Below are 15,201 nucleotides of genomic sequence, written 5' to 3'. Positions count from 1 at the left end.
ACTGTCCTTCTATCCGTCTGTTTTTTGCCAGGGGAAGAGGGTCCAGTAATTGTGTATATGGCCATTGTCTTCCCTCTAGTGATGTGGGCATATCTTGGGCTTCCTACCTAGGTGACAGCATAAGGCATTATTTGACTGGTGCCCAAGGCCCTCCAGGCCCTCCAGGCCCACCTGGAATCATCACCACTGCGGATGGGATGAGCTTGGATTATGCAGAGCTGGCTACCCGTGTTATGAACTATATGACAAGTAAGCACCATGTTGGTAAATGCTGTACTGAGTCACGCTCTTGGCTGAGCTTGTGCAACACCTAGTAAGTGAGAACTGGAGGAGCAACAACAGTGTTTAAATAGCAGTACCCCAACCCAGTTATTCATCTTCTGCAGTCTTGGCCCAGGACTCCACACAGCTGAGATGGCCTCTGAGCTTTGTCCCATTTTGATGGTTAGGTTAACTAACAGCTACTGCTGTTTAAAAAGTCTCACATTAAACATAGCTGTTAGACCCTGTAACATCTCCAACACCCAAACAGAGGTGGCTGTCTTTGGTATATGTGGTCTCAGGTGTTCTGGGGCTGTCTAGTATGCTTGGGGCCCTGCTGAAGAAGGTGAAATTCCCAGAGCTTTTGGAAGCAGCCTGGAATCTCAGTCAGAAGAGCACAGACCACATCACTGTGGAGATAGGGAGGCTGTGTGAGAGAGCAACTGAGTCATGGCTGGGGGCATGGGAAGCCCATTCCACGGGTTAAACCGGATTAATTCAGCTTTCCTTTGTCCCTGCCTGACCCCTCTTCACCCCGTGTGTCCTCTTAACCCTGCCTGATATAAAACCTTTTCATTCCCACAGGCTCTTCAGATCGCTATCAGTCATTTGCCAGTTCGGTATCAACTACATCCGTTTTGTACCAAGAACTTCTGGATATGCTTCAGAGTAAGTGACCCTGGAGGGAAACATGAGGGATAGGGGGTCAAGCATCCCAACGGACTGGTGATCTGACCTTCCCTTCCAGTCTTCTGCCTCCAACCAGAGTTACCAGCAGCTGCTTCAGAGGGCAAAGGCCTGCCAGAGATGCTGCTGAGTGACTTGCAATGTCTCCTTCCAAGTCCTTTGGAGACAGATTTATGTGTCTGTACTGGAGAGTTTACATGCTTTCCTGAAGCTATACTTTTACCTGTTTGCTTTTCATACCCGCTGTTGTAACTCTGCAGTTTCTCACTCTCTTGCCTCCCTTTCACTCCTCGGCTCTCTAGGTGGCATCTGCCTATGATGTCCCTCCTTTTCAGGAATTCCCCACAATTTTCCCCAGTCTCCCACTAAACCTTGGGCTTCTGCTTTCCAGCTCCTCCACTCTCTTAGGACTCCCCATTCCTTCTTGCCTTCTCCAAAGCCTTGCTATGTCTTTGTTATTAGGGTGAGGAGGATAGCCAGCTCTGTATTCTTTTTGACACACACTGTTACTGTGGGTTGATAGATAAATCACCAGGATGTCATTTTGCCGTGCCTGAAGGTGTTGATGATGCTGGCCAACACTGCACTCCTCCGATGTGATCCAGTGGGGAGTCAATCAGATTCCATATTCTAAACAGACAAATAGCTGCTGAAACACCACAGATCTTAGCATGGTCTTTTCCCTTTACCCAAGATGTTGTCCAAGGTGTCCTGAAGAAACAGAGCACAAGGAGGTCCCTTTGGCAATACAAATTCTCATCCTCCTCAAACCCCGGGTTGTAGGATGTTCCCAGCCCTGTCACAAATGTTTGTCACACCATACACAGGGCAGATCGCACTCAGAAAAGGAGGTGAGGGAGGAAAGTAACTTTGCATCCATAGGTGTTGATGGTCTCCATTGTGGTGGGGGCTCAGCTCACAGGCTGGGAACCCCTCACACCTGTCATCTTTGCAGCAGCTGGACAGTCTTAGGAGATGCATTTTTCATTTCCAGGAGAAGAAATTCGTCAGTATCTGACTGGACCTCAGGGCCCACCAGGACCTCCTGGACCAGGGGGAGATGGCATGTCTCTGTCACTGGATTATGATGAGCTGACCAGACGGTTTATCAGCTACTTGACAAGTAATGGTCTTTATTAGTGTGTATTTCCCTCTGTTCCTTTGGGAGCTGAGCAGAAAGCTCGTGCTGTCAGTGAAAACTCTTCCACTGTTGGTTGTGTGAATTCCTATGTGTCGTGACCTCCTCACAGGGATTGTGAGAGACTGGGAAGAGAACACAGATACCCTGTAGCTAAGATACTATCCATGGACCCTAGTAATGAGTTCTTGCTTCTCTAAAAACTGAGCTTAGAACATCATTTCACCTTAGCCATCTTAGAATTCACATCAGCAGCTTCAAGTGCCTTTATAACCCTTTTCTCGCCGGCTCTGTGGCCAGGGTGTATCTCTCTGTGGAAGAGCTGATCTGTGCCTACTTTGTGTCAAGGCAGCCCCGGCAACAATCTCTTATAAGTTTAGAGTTAATTGAAACAAATTCCACCTCTCTGCTTCATTTTCCCATCTGTAAAGGGGTGATATGGCATGTAAGAACTGTCAGACAGAGAGGACTCCGGAGCATCCCCAACAGCAGTTCTAAAATGCCTAATCTTGGCAGCTGCAACTATCTCCTTAAAAGCAAGGCCTGGTCTGTGCTTACTCTGTCTGAACTGCCCTTGGAGACCAGATCTCACCAAGGGGCTGCTCCAAAGATGGTGGGAATTTCCTCTTTGGCTCTGGAAGCAGGAAACTGCTGTCTAACAGCAGCACCCCAACAGCTCAAGCAGGACAGCTGCACTTTATCAGCAAGGACATTTCACCAAAGCAAATCACAAAGGTGCAAAGTTTTGCACCAGAGCTGCTTACAGCTAGGCACACAGACGGAGCAGCACATGCATCAGCCAGTGGGTCACAGCTAAACTACATGTCCTGGGGTGCCTCCCCACCCCCGTGTCAGGGGTTCATGAAATGTGCAGAGCTTTTGCCAAGAATAGAGGCCTGAATCCTGCCTGTCTGCAGGTACCCTTGTATTGGGGTTAAGGGGGCAAGTTTTAACTCCAGTCCAGAAGAAGGCTTGAGCCCTGCTTCCCAGCACAATCTGCTGATGGTAACACTCCACCCTGCAGGAGTCCTGACTGCATTGCTGGTGAACAAGCCCTGCAGCCTGTCTGTTCACACTGTAACAGCCTCTTTTGATAATATGCTACTCTTGGATCTGTTTGTTTTTGCAGATTCTGGAATGAGCATTGGGCTCCCTGGACCACCTGGGCCTCCAGGGACACCTGGTATATCTTACGGTGACCTGACAGCATACCTGCAAAGTAAGCCAACTTCTTTACTGCCCTGCCATAGTTCCCTGCACACCTCCTGGATCTGTTTTTTACAGGCTTGGTCACAGAATTTCCCCTTTTGCCCACCACCACAAATAACCCTCTTGAGACTCTGGTGGTCTCTCTGCCTTAGTTGGCAGTACTGCAGGCCTCCTGGGCTCTGCCAGGACCTGCACAGGCTGTGAGGGGCTGCAAATAGGTCACCATGCTCCTGTGGAGAGCAGCAAGGGCCTGTCTTGGGGATGGGGATGGAGGAGGCCTTTGTCTTCTCCAAGCTCTGCAGCATAAAGGAATTTCTTATGCCACTTTTTAAAGTATATTTAAAGAATAGGGGCTTCTACCCTTTTTGGGATCTCCTGACTTCCCAATGACATCTGTACGCAGGGAAGTGAAGTGCACCAGGAAGGCTGCACCAGAAGGTGCTGGGGAGAAAAAAGCACCTTTTACTTGGCTGTAGGTGGCATTACCTGTATTGTCAGGGAAGGTTCATCAGGGTTGCGTTGGTTTGGGTGACCTCTTTTCTTCCCTTGTGTCTTACAGACTCTGAATTCAGTGGTCTTGTTGGGCCCCCTGGTCCTGCAGGGCCCCCAGGACCTCCAGGGATCCCCGGATCATCTGGCATCTCTCTAGAGGACATCTCTGCTTACCTACAAAGTAAAGCACTTGTGTTTCTCATGGCTGGCAGGGAGATTCTGTTTGTAGGTGCTGGGGGAACAGAGACTGAGATGTAGCTTACCAGGGGCTGTGACTGCCCACTGAGAACAAGGTCACTTTTTAAAAAAAAAAATCTCATCAACTTCAGCGGGAAAGGGATGGAAGTTGGGGTTGGAGCCTTTAAACTTTCAAGATCCCCAGACATGTGTGATTTCCTTGTCCTCTCACTGTCAGAAAATAATTCTTCCTCTCTCTCAAGGTGTGGGATACTCCTCCCTCTCTGGAGTCCAAGGTCCACCCGGCCCTCCTGGCCCTCCAGGACCACCTGGCTTCTCAGGAACCGGCCTCCTGTCCTATGGTGACATTACCCACAGTGACGAGTTCAGGAGCGAGCTGATCCAGTACCTGAAGAGTAAGGGGACACCACCCATCCTCCCTGCACACATCCTGAGCCATGCGTTGCCTTGTGTATGCTGCTGGCTCTGCCACAGCTGAGGCACTCCTGTAGGAGCCTTCCCCGAATCGGGGCTGCAGCAACACCTGATCTCTACAGCCAGGTCTATGCAGGACTACACTGCACCCCATAGGCTTGTCTCCTCTCAGTCTGACTGCAAGGCAAAAGTCCATGTTCTGTGCAAAATGGACAAGCGCTGGGCAGTTACAATTGGCCTGTACTGAACAGCGAGTCCCCAGTAAGGTCACCTGCAGAATTTTGCCGTGGGAACAGCATTTTCTTTGACAAGCACCTGCCTACAGAGCAATGGGTGCCATAGGGGTTGGAGGGCAGTACTGGGCCAGCTGTGAAGCAGCATTGGTCTGAGCTCTCATGCTGGCAAGTCAACCAGGGCAGCCTTTCAAAAACATTGGGGGTCCCCTCACGTGTGGGAGACTGGTCACAGAACAGGCAGAGGTGCTGAAATTGGTCTGAGAAGAGCGCACCCTTCTGCAAAATCATTGGGCATGTTTCTAAGGTTGGGCACCCAAAATTTTGAGAGAGGTGGGAAGGAGGAGGGTGTCATGCCATCTGCAGAGATCAGGGTTGACATGTGCCTGCTGCATGAGAAATGGCACTGGATGAGGGTTACTGCGATGATTGGCAGAACAGGATTTCACACTCCAGTCTTCATTCAGGTGGTAGCACAGGACCTCTGCCAAGCCTGGGGGGCCCTGGTACCCCAGTGCCCCTAAGTCCCCTCTCTTGTATTTTGCAGGTGATGAAGTTCGAAGCTACATCTCAGGGCCGCCTGGGCCCCCTGGGCCACGAGGACCACCAGGACCCAAAGGAGACAGTGGCTTGGTGGCTGGGTCTATGTCGTCATCATACCATGGGTTACAGACTTCCGAGCGCTTGCACGGAGGATCTTTTGGTGCTGAGGGATCCCATGAGGGATCACTGGGCACAGGCAGCTCATACAGCAGCTCCATGAGCAGCATGTCATCTTACAGTGCCTCAGCTGGCAGCGATGGCTCTTATGATGCCGCCATGGGCAGTGATGGGTCTTTCGATGCATTGCTAACAGAGGAGGGATCACACAGGAGAGCAGCCAGTTCAAGCAGATCCTACAGCAACTCCTTCACTGGTTCCCTGGATTACAATGAGCTGGCACGCCACGTGTCAGAGAGCCTACAGAGTGAGTGGAATGCCTGCTTGTCCTGACCTTCCCTGTCCCAGGCCACAACTCCTAAACCCCTGTGCCCGGTGGCATGCTGTTCACTTCCCACATCCCTTGGGCTGCCTACAGCTCTCCCTTATACCTTCCTGCCTCAACATCCAGCCACAGTTTTCCCAGAGTTGCTTTCAAATGACATCTCTAATTCCTCAGGCCAAGGTATTCTCCAGGACCTGATGTCTTACACTGTACAGGGACCCGCAGGTCCCCCAGGCCCTCCTGGTCCCCCTGGCATCAGCAGGGTGTTTGCAGCCTATGGCAATGTCACCGAGGACCTCATGGACTTCTTTAGAAGTAAGTGACGTATTGACTTGGTGTTTCTGGCTCACGCACATGAGATCTCTCCAACCTCTCCTAGACCTAGTGATGTTTTCACCTTTGTGTGCTACAGTAAAGATACAAAGCTGGAGGCAGACATTCTTTCCATCTCCTGCCTCCCTCGCTGGGGCGGTGCAGTCTCATCACTAGGAAGAACATTGAGTTTTCCTACTATTTGTAGGAAATGCATCCCAAACCCTACTGCGCTTGCAACCCCCGTTGCCCATTCTAACACGGCTGGGCTGGCACATGCAGCGCTACATGTGACAGCCGGTCACTCTTCTCAAATTCCCCTCTCTGAGCGTAACCAGCTCCAGCGCTGTGACAGGCAGGAGACCCAGAGAGGGTGGCAGAGCAGTGCTGGTGTAATGAGCTCACAGCCCACCCCAGGACTTTGCTGGGAGCAAAAGCATTTTTTTAAAAACCTGCTGTCAGTCAGCCTAAGCCCATCTAACCTGGAGAAATGTCCTTCTATTGTGACTCACTATTTCGCTAAGTCAACACAGAGCCCTCTTCAAGTGGTTTCTCTCACTCATTCCTCCCCTCCTTTGTTTCCCTCGCCAGCATATGGTACCATCCAGGGGCCACCCGGTGAAAAGGGGGAGAGGGGTTATCCTGGACCCAAAGGTAAGCCTTGCCATCCTTTCCCTCTCAAGCCCTGTAATGCCCAGCACTGTGTCCACAGAGATAGTCGTCACGGGGCTGCTGAAGGTGACAGCCTCCCCACAGTGGAGGTGGCACCTGCAGGAGCTCAGCCCAAGCACCAGCCCAGCTTGGTCTCCCTTACCCTGGCCGGTCCCTGTTCGTGGGCCAGTCATGCTCAAGGGCAAACCTGGTCTTATTCCTTCAGGCGACCCTGGACCGATGGGCCCACCAGGACGCCATGGGCAGAGGGGACCAAAGGGAGAGAAAGGAGAGAAAGGTACGAGCATCTGCCATCCCCAGAGAGCAGGGCTTGCCTGTTGGGGAGTGGAGGATTCCCCAGGCACCATCTCGGGGAAACACTGGAAAACCCATGAGGCCCCATTCTTTTGTTTTGGTTCTTTTGTCTTTTTTTTAACCCACAGGGACTTTTCAAATAACTCTCCTTTTGACTTTCTTATCCCCAGGTGAACAAGTGTATGTTGGCAGAAGAAAACGAAGAAGTGTTGGGGTTTAAGGAAAGAGCCAGCTCAGTTCTGCACTGAGCAGCATTCCCAGCAGCCCATAGAGAATTAGCTCGAATCTTCACTGCCTTAATGCTACAACGCCCTTGCTGAACAGCTAACCACTTAGACTTGATAGTTCAGTGTCACTGCTGAGATTTCAGTGGCTGTTTTACGTGTCCAGCATGGCCCTAATGTGGTTATTTGCTCCTGTTGCTGATGTTTGGCTTAGCTCTTCAAAGTTCCCAGGCTTATATGTCTTCAGGCTGGCAAGGGCTTCCTGTCTCACGCAGTCCAACTTTCTTGTAATACTCCCAGCTATGTAAAAACCTGTTTTTTTAACAACTAGACAGCAAAAAGAAAAGAGAAACCAATCCCTCCCCCACCAAATGCATGACTTTTCAGTGCTTAGGTTCAGCCCACAGGACAAAAGGCCATGTAAGAACCCGAGGACTAAGCTTGCGCCCGCACTGGGATTTCCTCTCCACAAGCTCTGCGGTGCCGGCCCTAAGGAGGCCCTGGTGATGACTGGCGGTGCTGAGCAGGGCTGTGGCTCGGGGGTGCACCGAGGTACCCCAAACAGTGACCCACACGAGACACCGAGCCCAGCCCTGCCAGTGCCCAGCTGCTGCAGCGTAGCAGGTGCTAACGGGGTGGGGGAACCAGCTGGGCTCTGCCTTCCCCACCCGGCTGCGTGGCCGTGCTGCTGGCTGCCCCATAGTCCCCACTGCAGAGCTTTCAGACCCCTGGGGTCGGCACCCACTAGCAGCCCGGCCCGTGGCTTGCTTTGGAGAGTGCTGCCCTGCCAGCTGGGCACTTTGGCGGTGCTCTGTGTCCATTAACCCCACGCCCGAGCCCAGCTCCCTGGGCAAACCGGTACCGGCGGGGCCCAGGCAGCAACTGGGTACAGCGCATGGAGTACTTTGCAGGGCGCCTGGTGGGCACATGCTTTGCGATGCCTGTTTATAGCAGCACAGCGAGACGTAACGTGCACAGGGACTGAAGCACTTTTAAACATAATTTGTTGATCTTTTTTAAAGTATTTTTTGTATTTTTGTCTATATTTTCAACACTGGGGAAAAACAGTTTTTTAATGCAAACAGACCAATTAAAATGTGTTTTCCGCCCAAGCTTGCCTGATCAGTGTCACGCTGGGCGGTCGGCACCAGCTTCGCTGTGACCATGGGCAGACACGCCTTGTGGGTTGGCTGGCTGCCGGTGGCTGGTTTGCTTCTCGTCGCTGGTACGTGACCCAGGCAGACACGGAGCTGCTTCCCAGGTGTTGGCGGCCTCCAGGCACATTAGCAGGAGCCTCCACGCATTGTCCCAGGGACAGCTGGCAGCCCCTTGCACGGCGCCTGGCCTCTGCCCGTGAGACACCGCAACAGCTTTATGGCGGTCCTGGGGAGACACACACGCGCTCTCTCTCACTCTGAAGTGCTACTTTAGTTCCAGGTATTGGCCGAAGCAGGTCAGTGGGTCATTGTTATAGCAAAAAACTTGCTTGAATTGCTTGTTCTCAGTCCAGGTTTAAACACCCATTGTCTGTTTTTATTTCCAGTGTTAGTGGTGTCAAGTTTTGGTGTTCCTCCCACAGTATTGCTTAGGAGAGTTTAGAGCAAAGGCCTGTGTGAACCAGGGCGGCTTTCAGAGCGCAGCGCCTTGCAGTGCTTGCCAATAAAGCCTGCGTCCTTCTGGGTGATTCATGCTCCTGCACCCGGCTCTGCCGAGATGAGACATTTCCTTTTAATTCTGTCTTAAAAACAACAACAAAACACGCTTGGTGTCATGTTTAAGTGCAGCAGCTGTGTTTCCATGCCTGAAGCCATCCCTGAACTGCGCGGGACCACCGCAGCGTGCTTGCAGGCGGTGCTGCGGGGCAGGGCTGGGCCGCTGAGAGCGGGCAGAGGCACCGCAGCCCTGCAACCGCGCCGGTGCGTCCTACCCCAGCCCGCGCACCTGGCCCGTTGCTCCGGGGGCTCCGCTGCCAGAGCGGCGCCTCGTTCCTCTACCCGCAGCCGAGCGGGCAGCGTGGCTGTCACGAGGGGGGGACCCACGGACTGGGGGGGAGAAAGTGGAGCTCCTACAGCCCCGAGCTGAATTCCCACTGACAGGGCTGAGAAAACAACGTCCTTTCAGGTTTGTGCTAAACCGGCGCTCCCGCCCCGGGCTATTCCAGTCAGGGAGCCACATGTTGTGCAACGTTAAGTGATTTTTACACTCAGTTGTTTTTAAAATTCTAAATTGTCCCATTCGCTCACAGATTACTTGCATTTCATGAGCATTTTCCATGAACAAAATGGAGGCCGTCTCAGCAAACTGTGATTTTATTGTATTTACAGCAGAATTATTACAATATTCTACAGAAAGCCATGAAATCAAATTACTTTTATAAACAAGACACAAAAAACCCCCTGTTGTATGGCTGCTACTGCAAGTTCATCTCCATGAGCTGTATATACAGAGACCCTTAGCCAAATATTCATCCATCTCATGATTTTTGGTTGCTTTCTGTAAGGCAAAAATAACCTGGTTTGCAGTTAACATGAAACATTCAACAAACGGCTGGGCCAGCGGGAGGTGGGAGGTGCCTCGGACACGCGTGCTTTGTCAGGGAAGCCCTCCCTGCTTGGCTTTCTTCCAGAAAAGAGGGCTGTGACAGTTCAACATCACAGATTTCACTCCAAGTCCCTTTTCCACCATTTCAGAATTGGTAATCAGTAAGAAAGAAGTTTTACCACCTAGCTTGGTGATTGTGGAAGAGATTTTGGAAAATTAAGAGCATCTTTGGGCTCAGTGACTCCCCTTCTTCTTTCAGAACAGTGGAAGCACATGAGCCTTCCTTATTCATGAGCTGGTTTTGAGCACGTTCTTATCTAAGGGGTTGTTGCCGTTCTCTGGCACCCCTGACTGCCCTAATGCCAGAAGCTTCAGAAATGAAGTATGAGGATTGAGGCAGGAGAAAGGGGATGGACAACAACTGAAAGCTCTGCAAGCAATATAGAGAAACGCTACAAAGCGTGTCTTCGCCTCGCCTTTATCTGTTCTCATCTTTTGCAAGGCTGAGAAACATGCCGGGGCATCCTGGCCTCGGCTCGCCTGGCAATCAGGAAGGTTAATTCTCTCCAACCTCATTTTGTATCTGCTGTGAAGCCGACAGTACGCGTTAGGGAATGGGACATGTGCGTGGACACATCAACACAAGGAAGTTTCTGAGATCCAGAAGTAGATATTGGCGTAAAGTGACTGGATTGTAAATGCAAACATAAAAAGCAGAAAGTGCCCGCATCGTGACCGCGCGCAGCACCCCTCCCGGCCCTTCCCGCTAGTGACCGCGCAGTCACTGGCCGCAAGAACTCGCCCCGCTTCCCCCCGGCAGATCGACCGAAGAGCAGCAGTCCAGGGGGAGCAACTCGCTCTGAGCTTGTTTGCACGTTTAAGTCTGGTCCCTGGTTTTCAGCAGAGACGAGCATTGCTGAAGCCCGAGGAGCTGCGGCTACGCAGCAGCTCTGAAAGTCAGGCAACCTAGAAGTGGATTTAAGTGCCTGAAATTAAATAAATCTTTCACGAACCACGTCTTGCACAACAGATACTGTTTCAGGTGGAGAATCAACTTCACCTCCTATGTGATATTGCTGTCTTATAAAAGATATTGTGGTGTGATGGAAGTAATTACATAACTAGGCCAGAGGCAAGCAAAGCAGTAAAGGTGCTACGTTTCCTATTTATTAAGAAAAAAAAGTTCAGTAGTCTGTAGTTATAATAGAGAAGGTGCTCCAGGACAGAAGAATAACTTTTTAAACCATGTGATTGATTAGCTACTGAATACGCAATATATGTAATTTAGAAGGATATTAGCTTAAAACATTGTCTGTAAAAAAGCTCAGAATGAATGTTATTAAAACATGCCTGAAGAAAAGGACGCAGCTCGGCATGAATGTCAGGACTTTGAGAGTGATGCGAGAAATCTGTCTGAGCAGACAGCCCTGCCCGGGGTGGTGTGGCCCTGCCACCTCTGAATTTGAATTCAGACGTCAATTCAGTTAACACCTTCTAAAGAAAAACCTTTAACAACTCAGGATATATCTCATCAATCATAACAGCCTCGGTGTCGTGCCTTTTCATGCCTACATGCTTCTCGTGTGCTCAGCAGTGTGCTTGGAAAAAGAAACATATTTGTTTTATGGGAATAAGAGAGGAAAAAACATGCTGAAGTATTTCCCTTTCGACCAAGTTAACAGCAAAGTTCCCCCGGGGCTTCAGGAGGCCGAGGGCTGAGACAGAGCCCATTTCCTCCGCGGCTGGTAAATGCTCCCAGTCAGCCCTGCTTGCGGGAGAGGCAGATTTTATTCCAGATGCAGAATCTCACTGTGAGGAGAGGGGCAGAGCCCCTGTCCAGGCCACCTGAGGGGCGGTGAGATCCCCCCAGGCTACCAGCAGCGTTGCCTCAGCAGGGGACTACAGGGTCCTGCAAACAGCGAAGTTCCAGTAGCTGCCGGGATGTGAGCAGAGCCACCGGCCCCTGCGCTTACAAGGCCCTGTTCCCCGAAAGCTGACCGAGCAGGTGCTGAAATCTGCTTGCAGAGCTCAGGAAGAACAAGTTGTGAGGCCTGAATCTATCAAAGGCCGCGTGCCTGCAGGCAGGGATTTTTGTGAGAACTGGCTGTAAATACGAGAACCAATATATCGCAGTGCAATTCATGGATTTTATTGCCTTTGTTCATTTTCCTGTGGACGGTATTTATGATGTAGTAAAACACAAAGGTGCGCAAATACTGGTTTGTGGTTGTCTTCTGAAGGGCGTGTGAGGAAAACGAGACCTGCCAAACACTCAGTAAGGTAGTACGTTGTTTTGGCAACGGAAAATACATTGAACTACCTTGGAGATGGAGCTTCTAACTCTCAATAAAAGGATGTGACATGTGACAGTAGAGACTGGATTTTGTATCTCGGGAGGCCTATCTTCCAGGCCTACGTGAGACTAAATTCATTTGAATTTAATTTTCTGGCATTGATACACTATTGTACACCTCCTCTTTCGTGTTCTGCAATACTTAATTTTACCAGCCCAAACGTGTGAGTACCCACATTCATTCCTGTTATCCACCAGAAAAACATATTTTCACGCTAGACATCAATCCTCAGCACAGTTCATAAGGCTGCACCCGCGCAACAGGGCTCCACACCCGGAGGCCTGACCAAAGACTGCCAAGCCTTCAATCGCTGCATCCGATCCCTCCCTCCACCGCAGAACTGACTTCCTGATCTGTACAATTTACAGCGCGATCAGATCGCAGGGGCTTCCGCGGAAAGGACTTTCAAAGGAAAGATTTAGAACATTTAGGCAGAGGTGAACGGTATGCCAATACAGATTAGCAAATTATCACTGAAACTGCCAAAAGCGTAAGGAGATTATTAACATTTCCCACCGAGGATTTAACGTGGATGAAGGTAGAGAGAATCCAGAAGGGGAAATCTGCCTGCCCTGCCTGCTCCGAGTGAGGCGCTGAGCCTGCGTCGTACGAAATTGCAAACAAATTCCGTTAAATATGGAGATGAAGATTATTTAATGTTATTTTAGTAACAGCCAATTTATGATGGTGGAGCTTGAAAAGTAAGAGGCCTTCAGAGACATTTTTCACCCTACTAAATAAACAATTTAAAGAACTTTGCATTTAGCAACAGATAACATTCTAGAGATATGGTATGTGAATTTACAACAGTACACAATACACATTTATATAATAAAATGCCAGAAATTAAGGCTAGCTATGAAAGTAATTATGCTATCAAAAAGTTACAAAATTTAAATTAAAACATGCATTTTCCAATTATTTTTTTTTACTGTGCTGTAAGTTTTAAGTGTTGTCATTGAGAAGGTAGCGGTTCAACGTCCAAGGATTTCAGCATCCAAGATTTCAACCACGTCCAATTAAAGTCCTACGTTAATTTACGAGTTCATCCGCATGCACCAGTGCTGTTCCCATGAAATGAACATCATGTCGTGTTCGGCATCGCACATTTAACGCAAGCTATAGCAAAACAAAGCGCGTACAGCTGATACCCAGACTCGAACGTCAGGCCTCAAACGACAGAAAGCAAATACTATTTTACAAATCGAGCTCCCGCATACCAAAGTACAGCTTATAATACTGTCTTGATATGACTCGCACTCTGACCAGCAAAAGGAGTGCAGTAGAAGTGACCAAATACAGATGTATTTCCCTACCAGCTACATGAGAAACATTTCAGATCTTTTCCACTGCAGATCAGTCAGGTAAATAACTTATTGTACACCTACAAACCTGAAAAATAAAAACTGGCTATGTTAGTACGTGGCAACACAAAAGCAAAAAACCGTGCTTCGTAAAGGAGTTTGTCTATATGTTTAACTTAAATCTTTCTATCAAATAAAATGACTAAACTAAAAAAACCTCAAATCTAACACTTCTAATCAAATCGGACTTTAGCCACGGTTATTTATAAATATGACCCTCCGCCTCCACTTTTCTGATGGAGTTTGAATGAACAGGCTTTGGTAAGAACAGAAAAATGGCTCTACCCATTCCGGTACAGTTAGAGAAACCTCGTGCACTTCGCACACCGCTTTCTAAAAATACGTTCTACAGCTTTTCAATTTGTAGAACAAACCACCTGCAATAGCTAAGGAAAATAATAAACTGTGCATTTTAAAGTTAGCATTTCTTTCACCTTTACATATTTTAGTGCAAAATATTTCAGGGTGAGGATTTACAACAAAAATGGCAGTAGCAGCAAGACATCTCCTGTTTCGTACAGTAACAACAGTGCTAAGGAGTTTTGTTTTTTTAAATGACAAAGCACTACCCTGTTGCCAGGATTAGCATATCTAAGAGTTTCAGGCACTGTATTAATTAAACTAGCACCCCATTTCATTGCGGAACTAATGGACAAAATACGTCCTGGAGATCAGCTCAGTTTAATTTATGCCAGAGGTTTCTTTTTAAAGAAGTCACAAAGGCTTTTGCTTTCACCAATCATTTTTAAACATAAGGGTTTATTTCTCTGATTATTGGCATGTTCTGAGTAATTAGTTTCAGTCCTTGCTATGAAGACACTGCTCAACATTATAACGTTTTAAACCTCTCGTGGCAGTTTGAGTTGTGGAGTTCTCTTGTGGAGAAATGAGACACTTAAAAACACAGTAGCAGAAGTAACATTACACCATTTAAATGTTCACATGAGAAACCATTTTTTTTGTGACCAGAAGGAGTATAATTAATATTTTAGGCTTGAAGTCAAAACCATCGATAGACTTTTTGAAACTGAGATAACCACCCCCCATTCTCAAAGGACTTAACATTACCATTATATACCGACACCTTTTTCTTTTCTTCCATTCTGAGAAGTAAAGAAACTGATCGTGACACTGATTGTCTCCACTGAAAACAGAAAGCGCTAGGTCCGTTGATGTTCACTGCAGATCGAGTCAGGTTAGACAAGGAGGATGAAGAATTCCAAATATGAAAAAACCTACAGCAGTTCCCAGAGTTACGACCCAGTGGAGTGAAGGCTGGGGATTGGATAGAATTTGGAAATCCGGCTTTGTGTTGAAGGGTTAAGGCATTCTGATTCTCCAGTCATTTTAAAGAAAACTTCCTGTTCCTGCAGTTTTCTGGCAAATTCTTCTTCCAGCGTCTAAAACCAAAATCAGATTGTCTCAGGATTAAAGCAAAGTACAAGAAACCCATTATACCGGTGACGTATTGTCTGATGTAACATCGTAACTTCACACACCATCACAAAAAAATAAATAAAATCACCTAGCAATTACGAAGTTACAAGACAGCCAAGACAGAGCAAGCCAAGAACATCGTGCGCCCGTAGGCTACTCTCTGAACCATGTGAAAATCTAGTACTTGCCTTTTAAAAATAAAATATAAAACCCAAACCCACCCTCCCCCCCCATCTCTTATCTGTTATTTCACACTCAATTTTTGTGGTAACCTACTGGCTTCTGAAATACTTCCCCAAAATCAGATTCACCTCCAGCTAAGAAGTTTGACATGCAAATATACACACAGGCGCTGCAAGAGGGAACACCGTAAGAGGCTGGTAACA

The 15,201-nt window shown here is 48.6% G+C and overlaps 2 protein-coding genes across 5 annotated transcripts in view; one reads left to right on the top strand and one right to left on the bottom strand.

The window, feature by feature from the left end:
- COL17A1 (collagen type XVII alpha 1 chain) overlaps positions 1-8,231 on the top strand; it is a 45,903-nt gene extending 37,672 nt beyond the window's left edge. The window contains exons 47-57 of the mRNA XM_075107527.1: positions 112-249; positions 847-930; positions 1,943-2,071; positions 3,216-3,305; positions 3,855-3,968; positions 4,228-4,380; positions 5,180-5,599; positions 5,792-5,932; positions 6,521-6,583; positions 6,807-6,878; positions 7,066-8,231. Coding sequence (XP_074963628.1) covers positions 112-249; positions 847-930; positions 1,943-2,071; positions 3,216-3,305; positions 3,855-3,968; positions 4,228-4,380; positions 5,180-5,599; positions 5,792-5,932; positions 6,521-6,583; positions 6,807-6,878; positions 7,066-7,115 — 1,454 coding nt within the window. The 3' untranslated portion in view covers positions 7,116-8,231. The remainder of the gene's footprint in view (positions 1-111; positions 250-846; positions 931-1,942; positions 2,072-3,215; positions 3,306-3,854; positions 3,969-4,227; positions 4,381-5,179; positions 5,600-5,791; positions 5,933-6,520; positions 6,584-6,806; positions 6,879-7,065) is intronic.
- A 4,418-nt stretch (positions 8,232-12,649) lies between these two features.
- SLK (STE20 like kinase) overlaps positions 12,650-15,201 on the bottom strand; it is a 49,230-nt gene continuing 46,678 nt past the window's right edge. For all 4 annotated transcript variants that reach the window (XM_075107528.1, XM_075107530.1, XM_075107529.1 and 1 more), the window contains one exon: positions 12,650-14,778. In XM_075107528.1, coding sequence (XP_074963629.1) covers positions 14,632-14,778 — 147 coding nt within the window. In that variant the 3' untranslated portion in view covers positions 12,650-14,631. The remainder of the gene's footprint in view (positions 14,779-15,201) is intronic.

The sequence above is a fragment of the Phalacrocorax aristotelis genome, chromosome 12, assembly GCF_949628215.1.
Source record: "Phalacrocorax aristotelis chromosome 12, bGulAri2.1, whole genome shotgun sequence".
NCBI classification, from domain to species: Eukaryota; Metazoa; Chordata; class Aves; order Suliformes; family Phalacrocoracidae; genus Phalacrocorax; species Phalacrocorax aristotelis.
The sequence above is the reverse complement of the archived record's forward strand: the minus strand, read 5'-3'. Positions and strand labels throughout refer to the sequence as shown.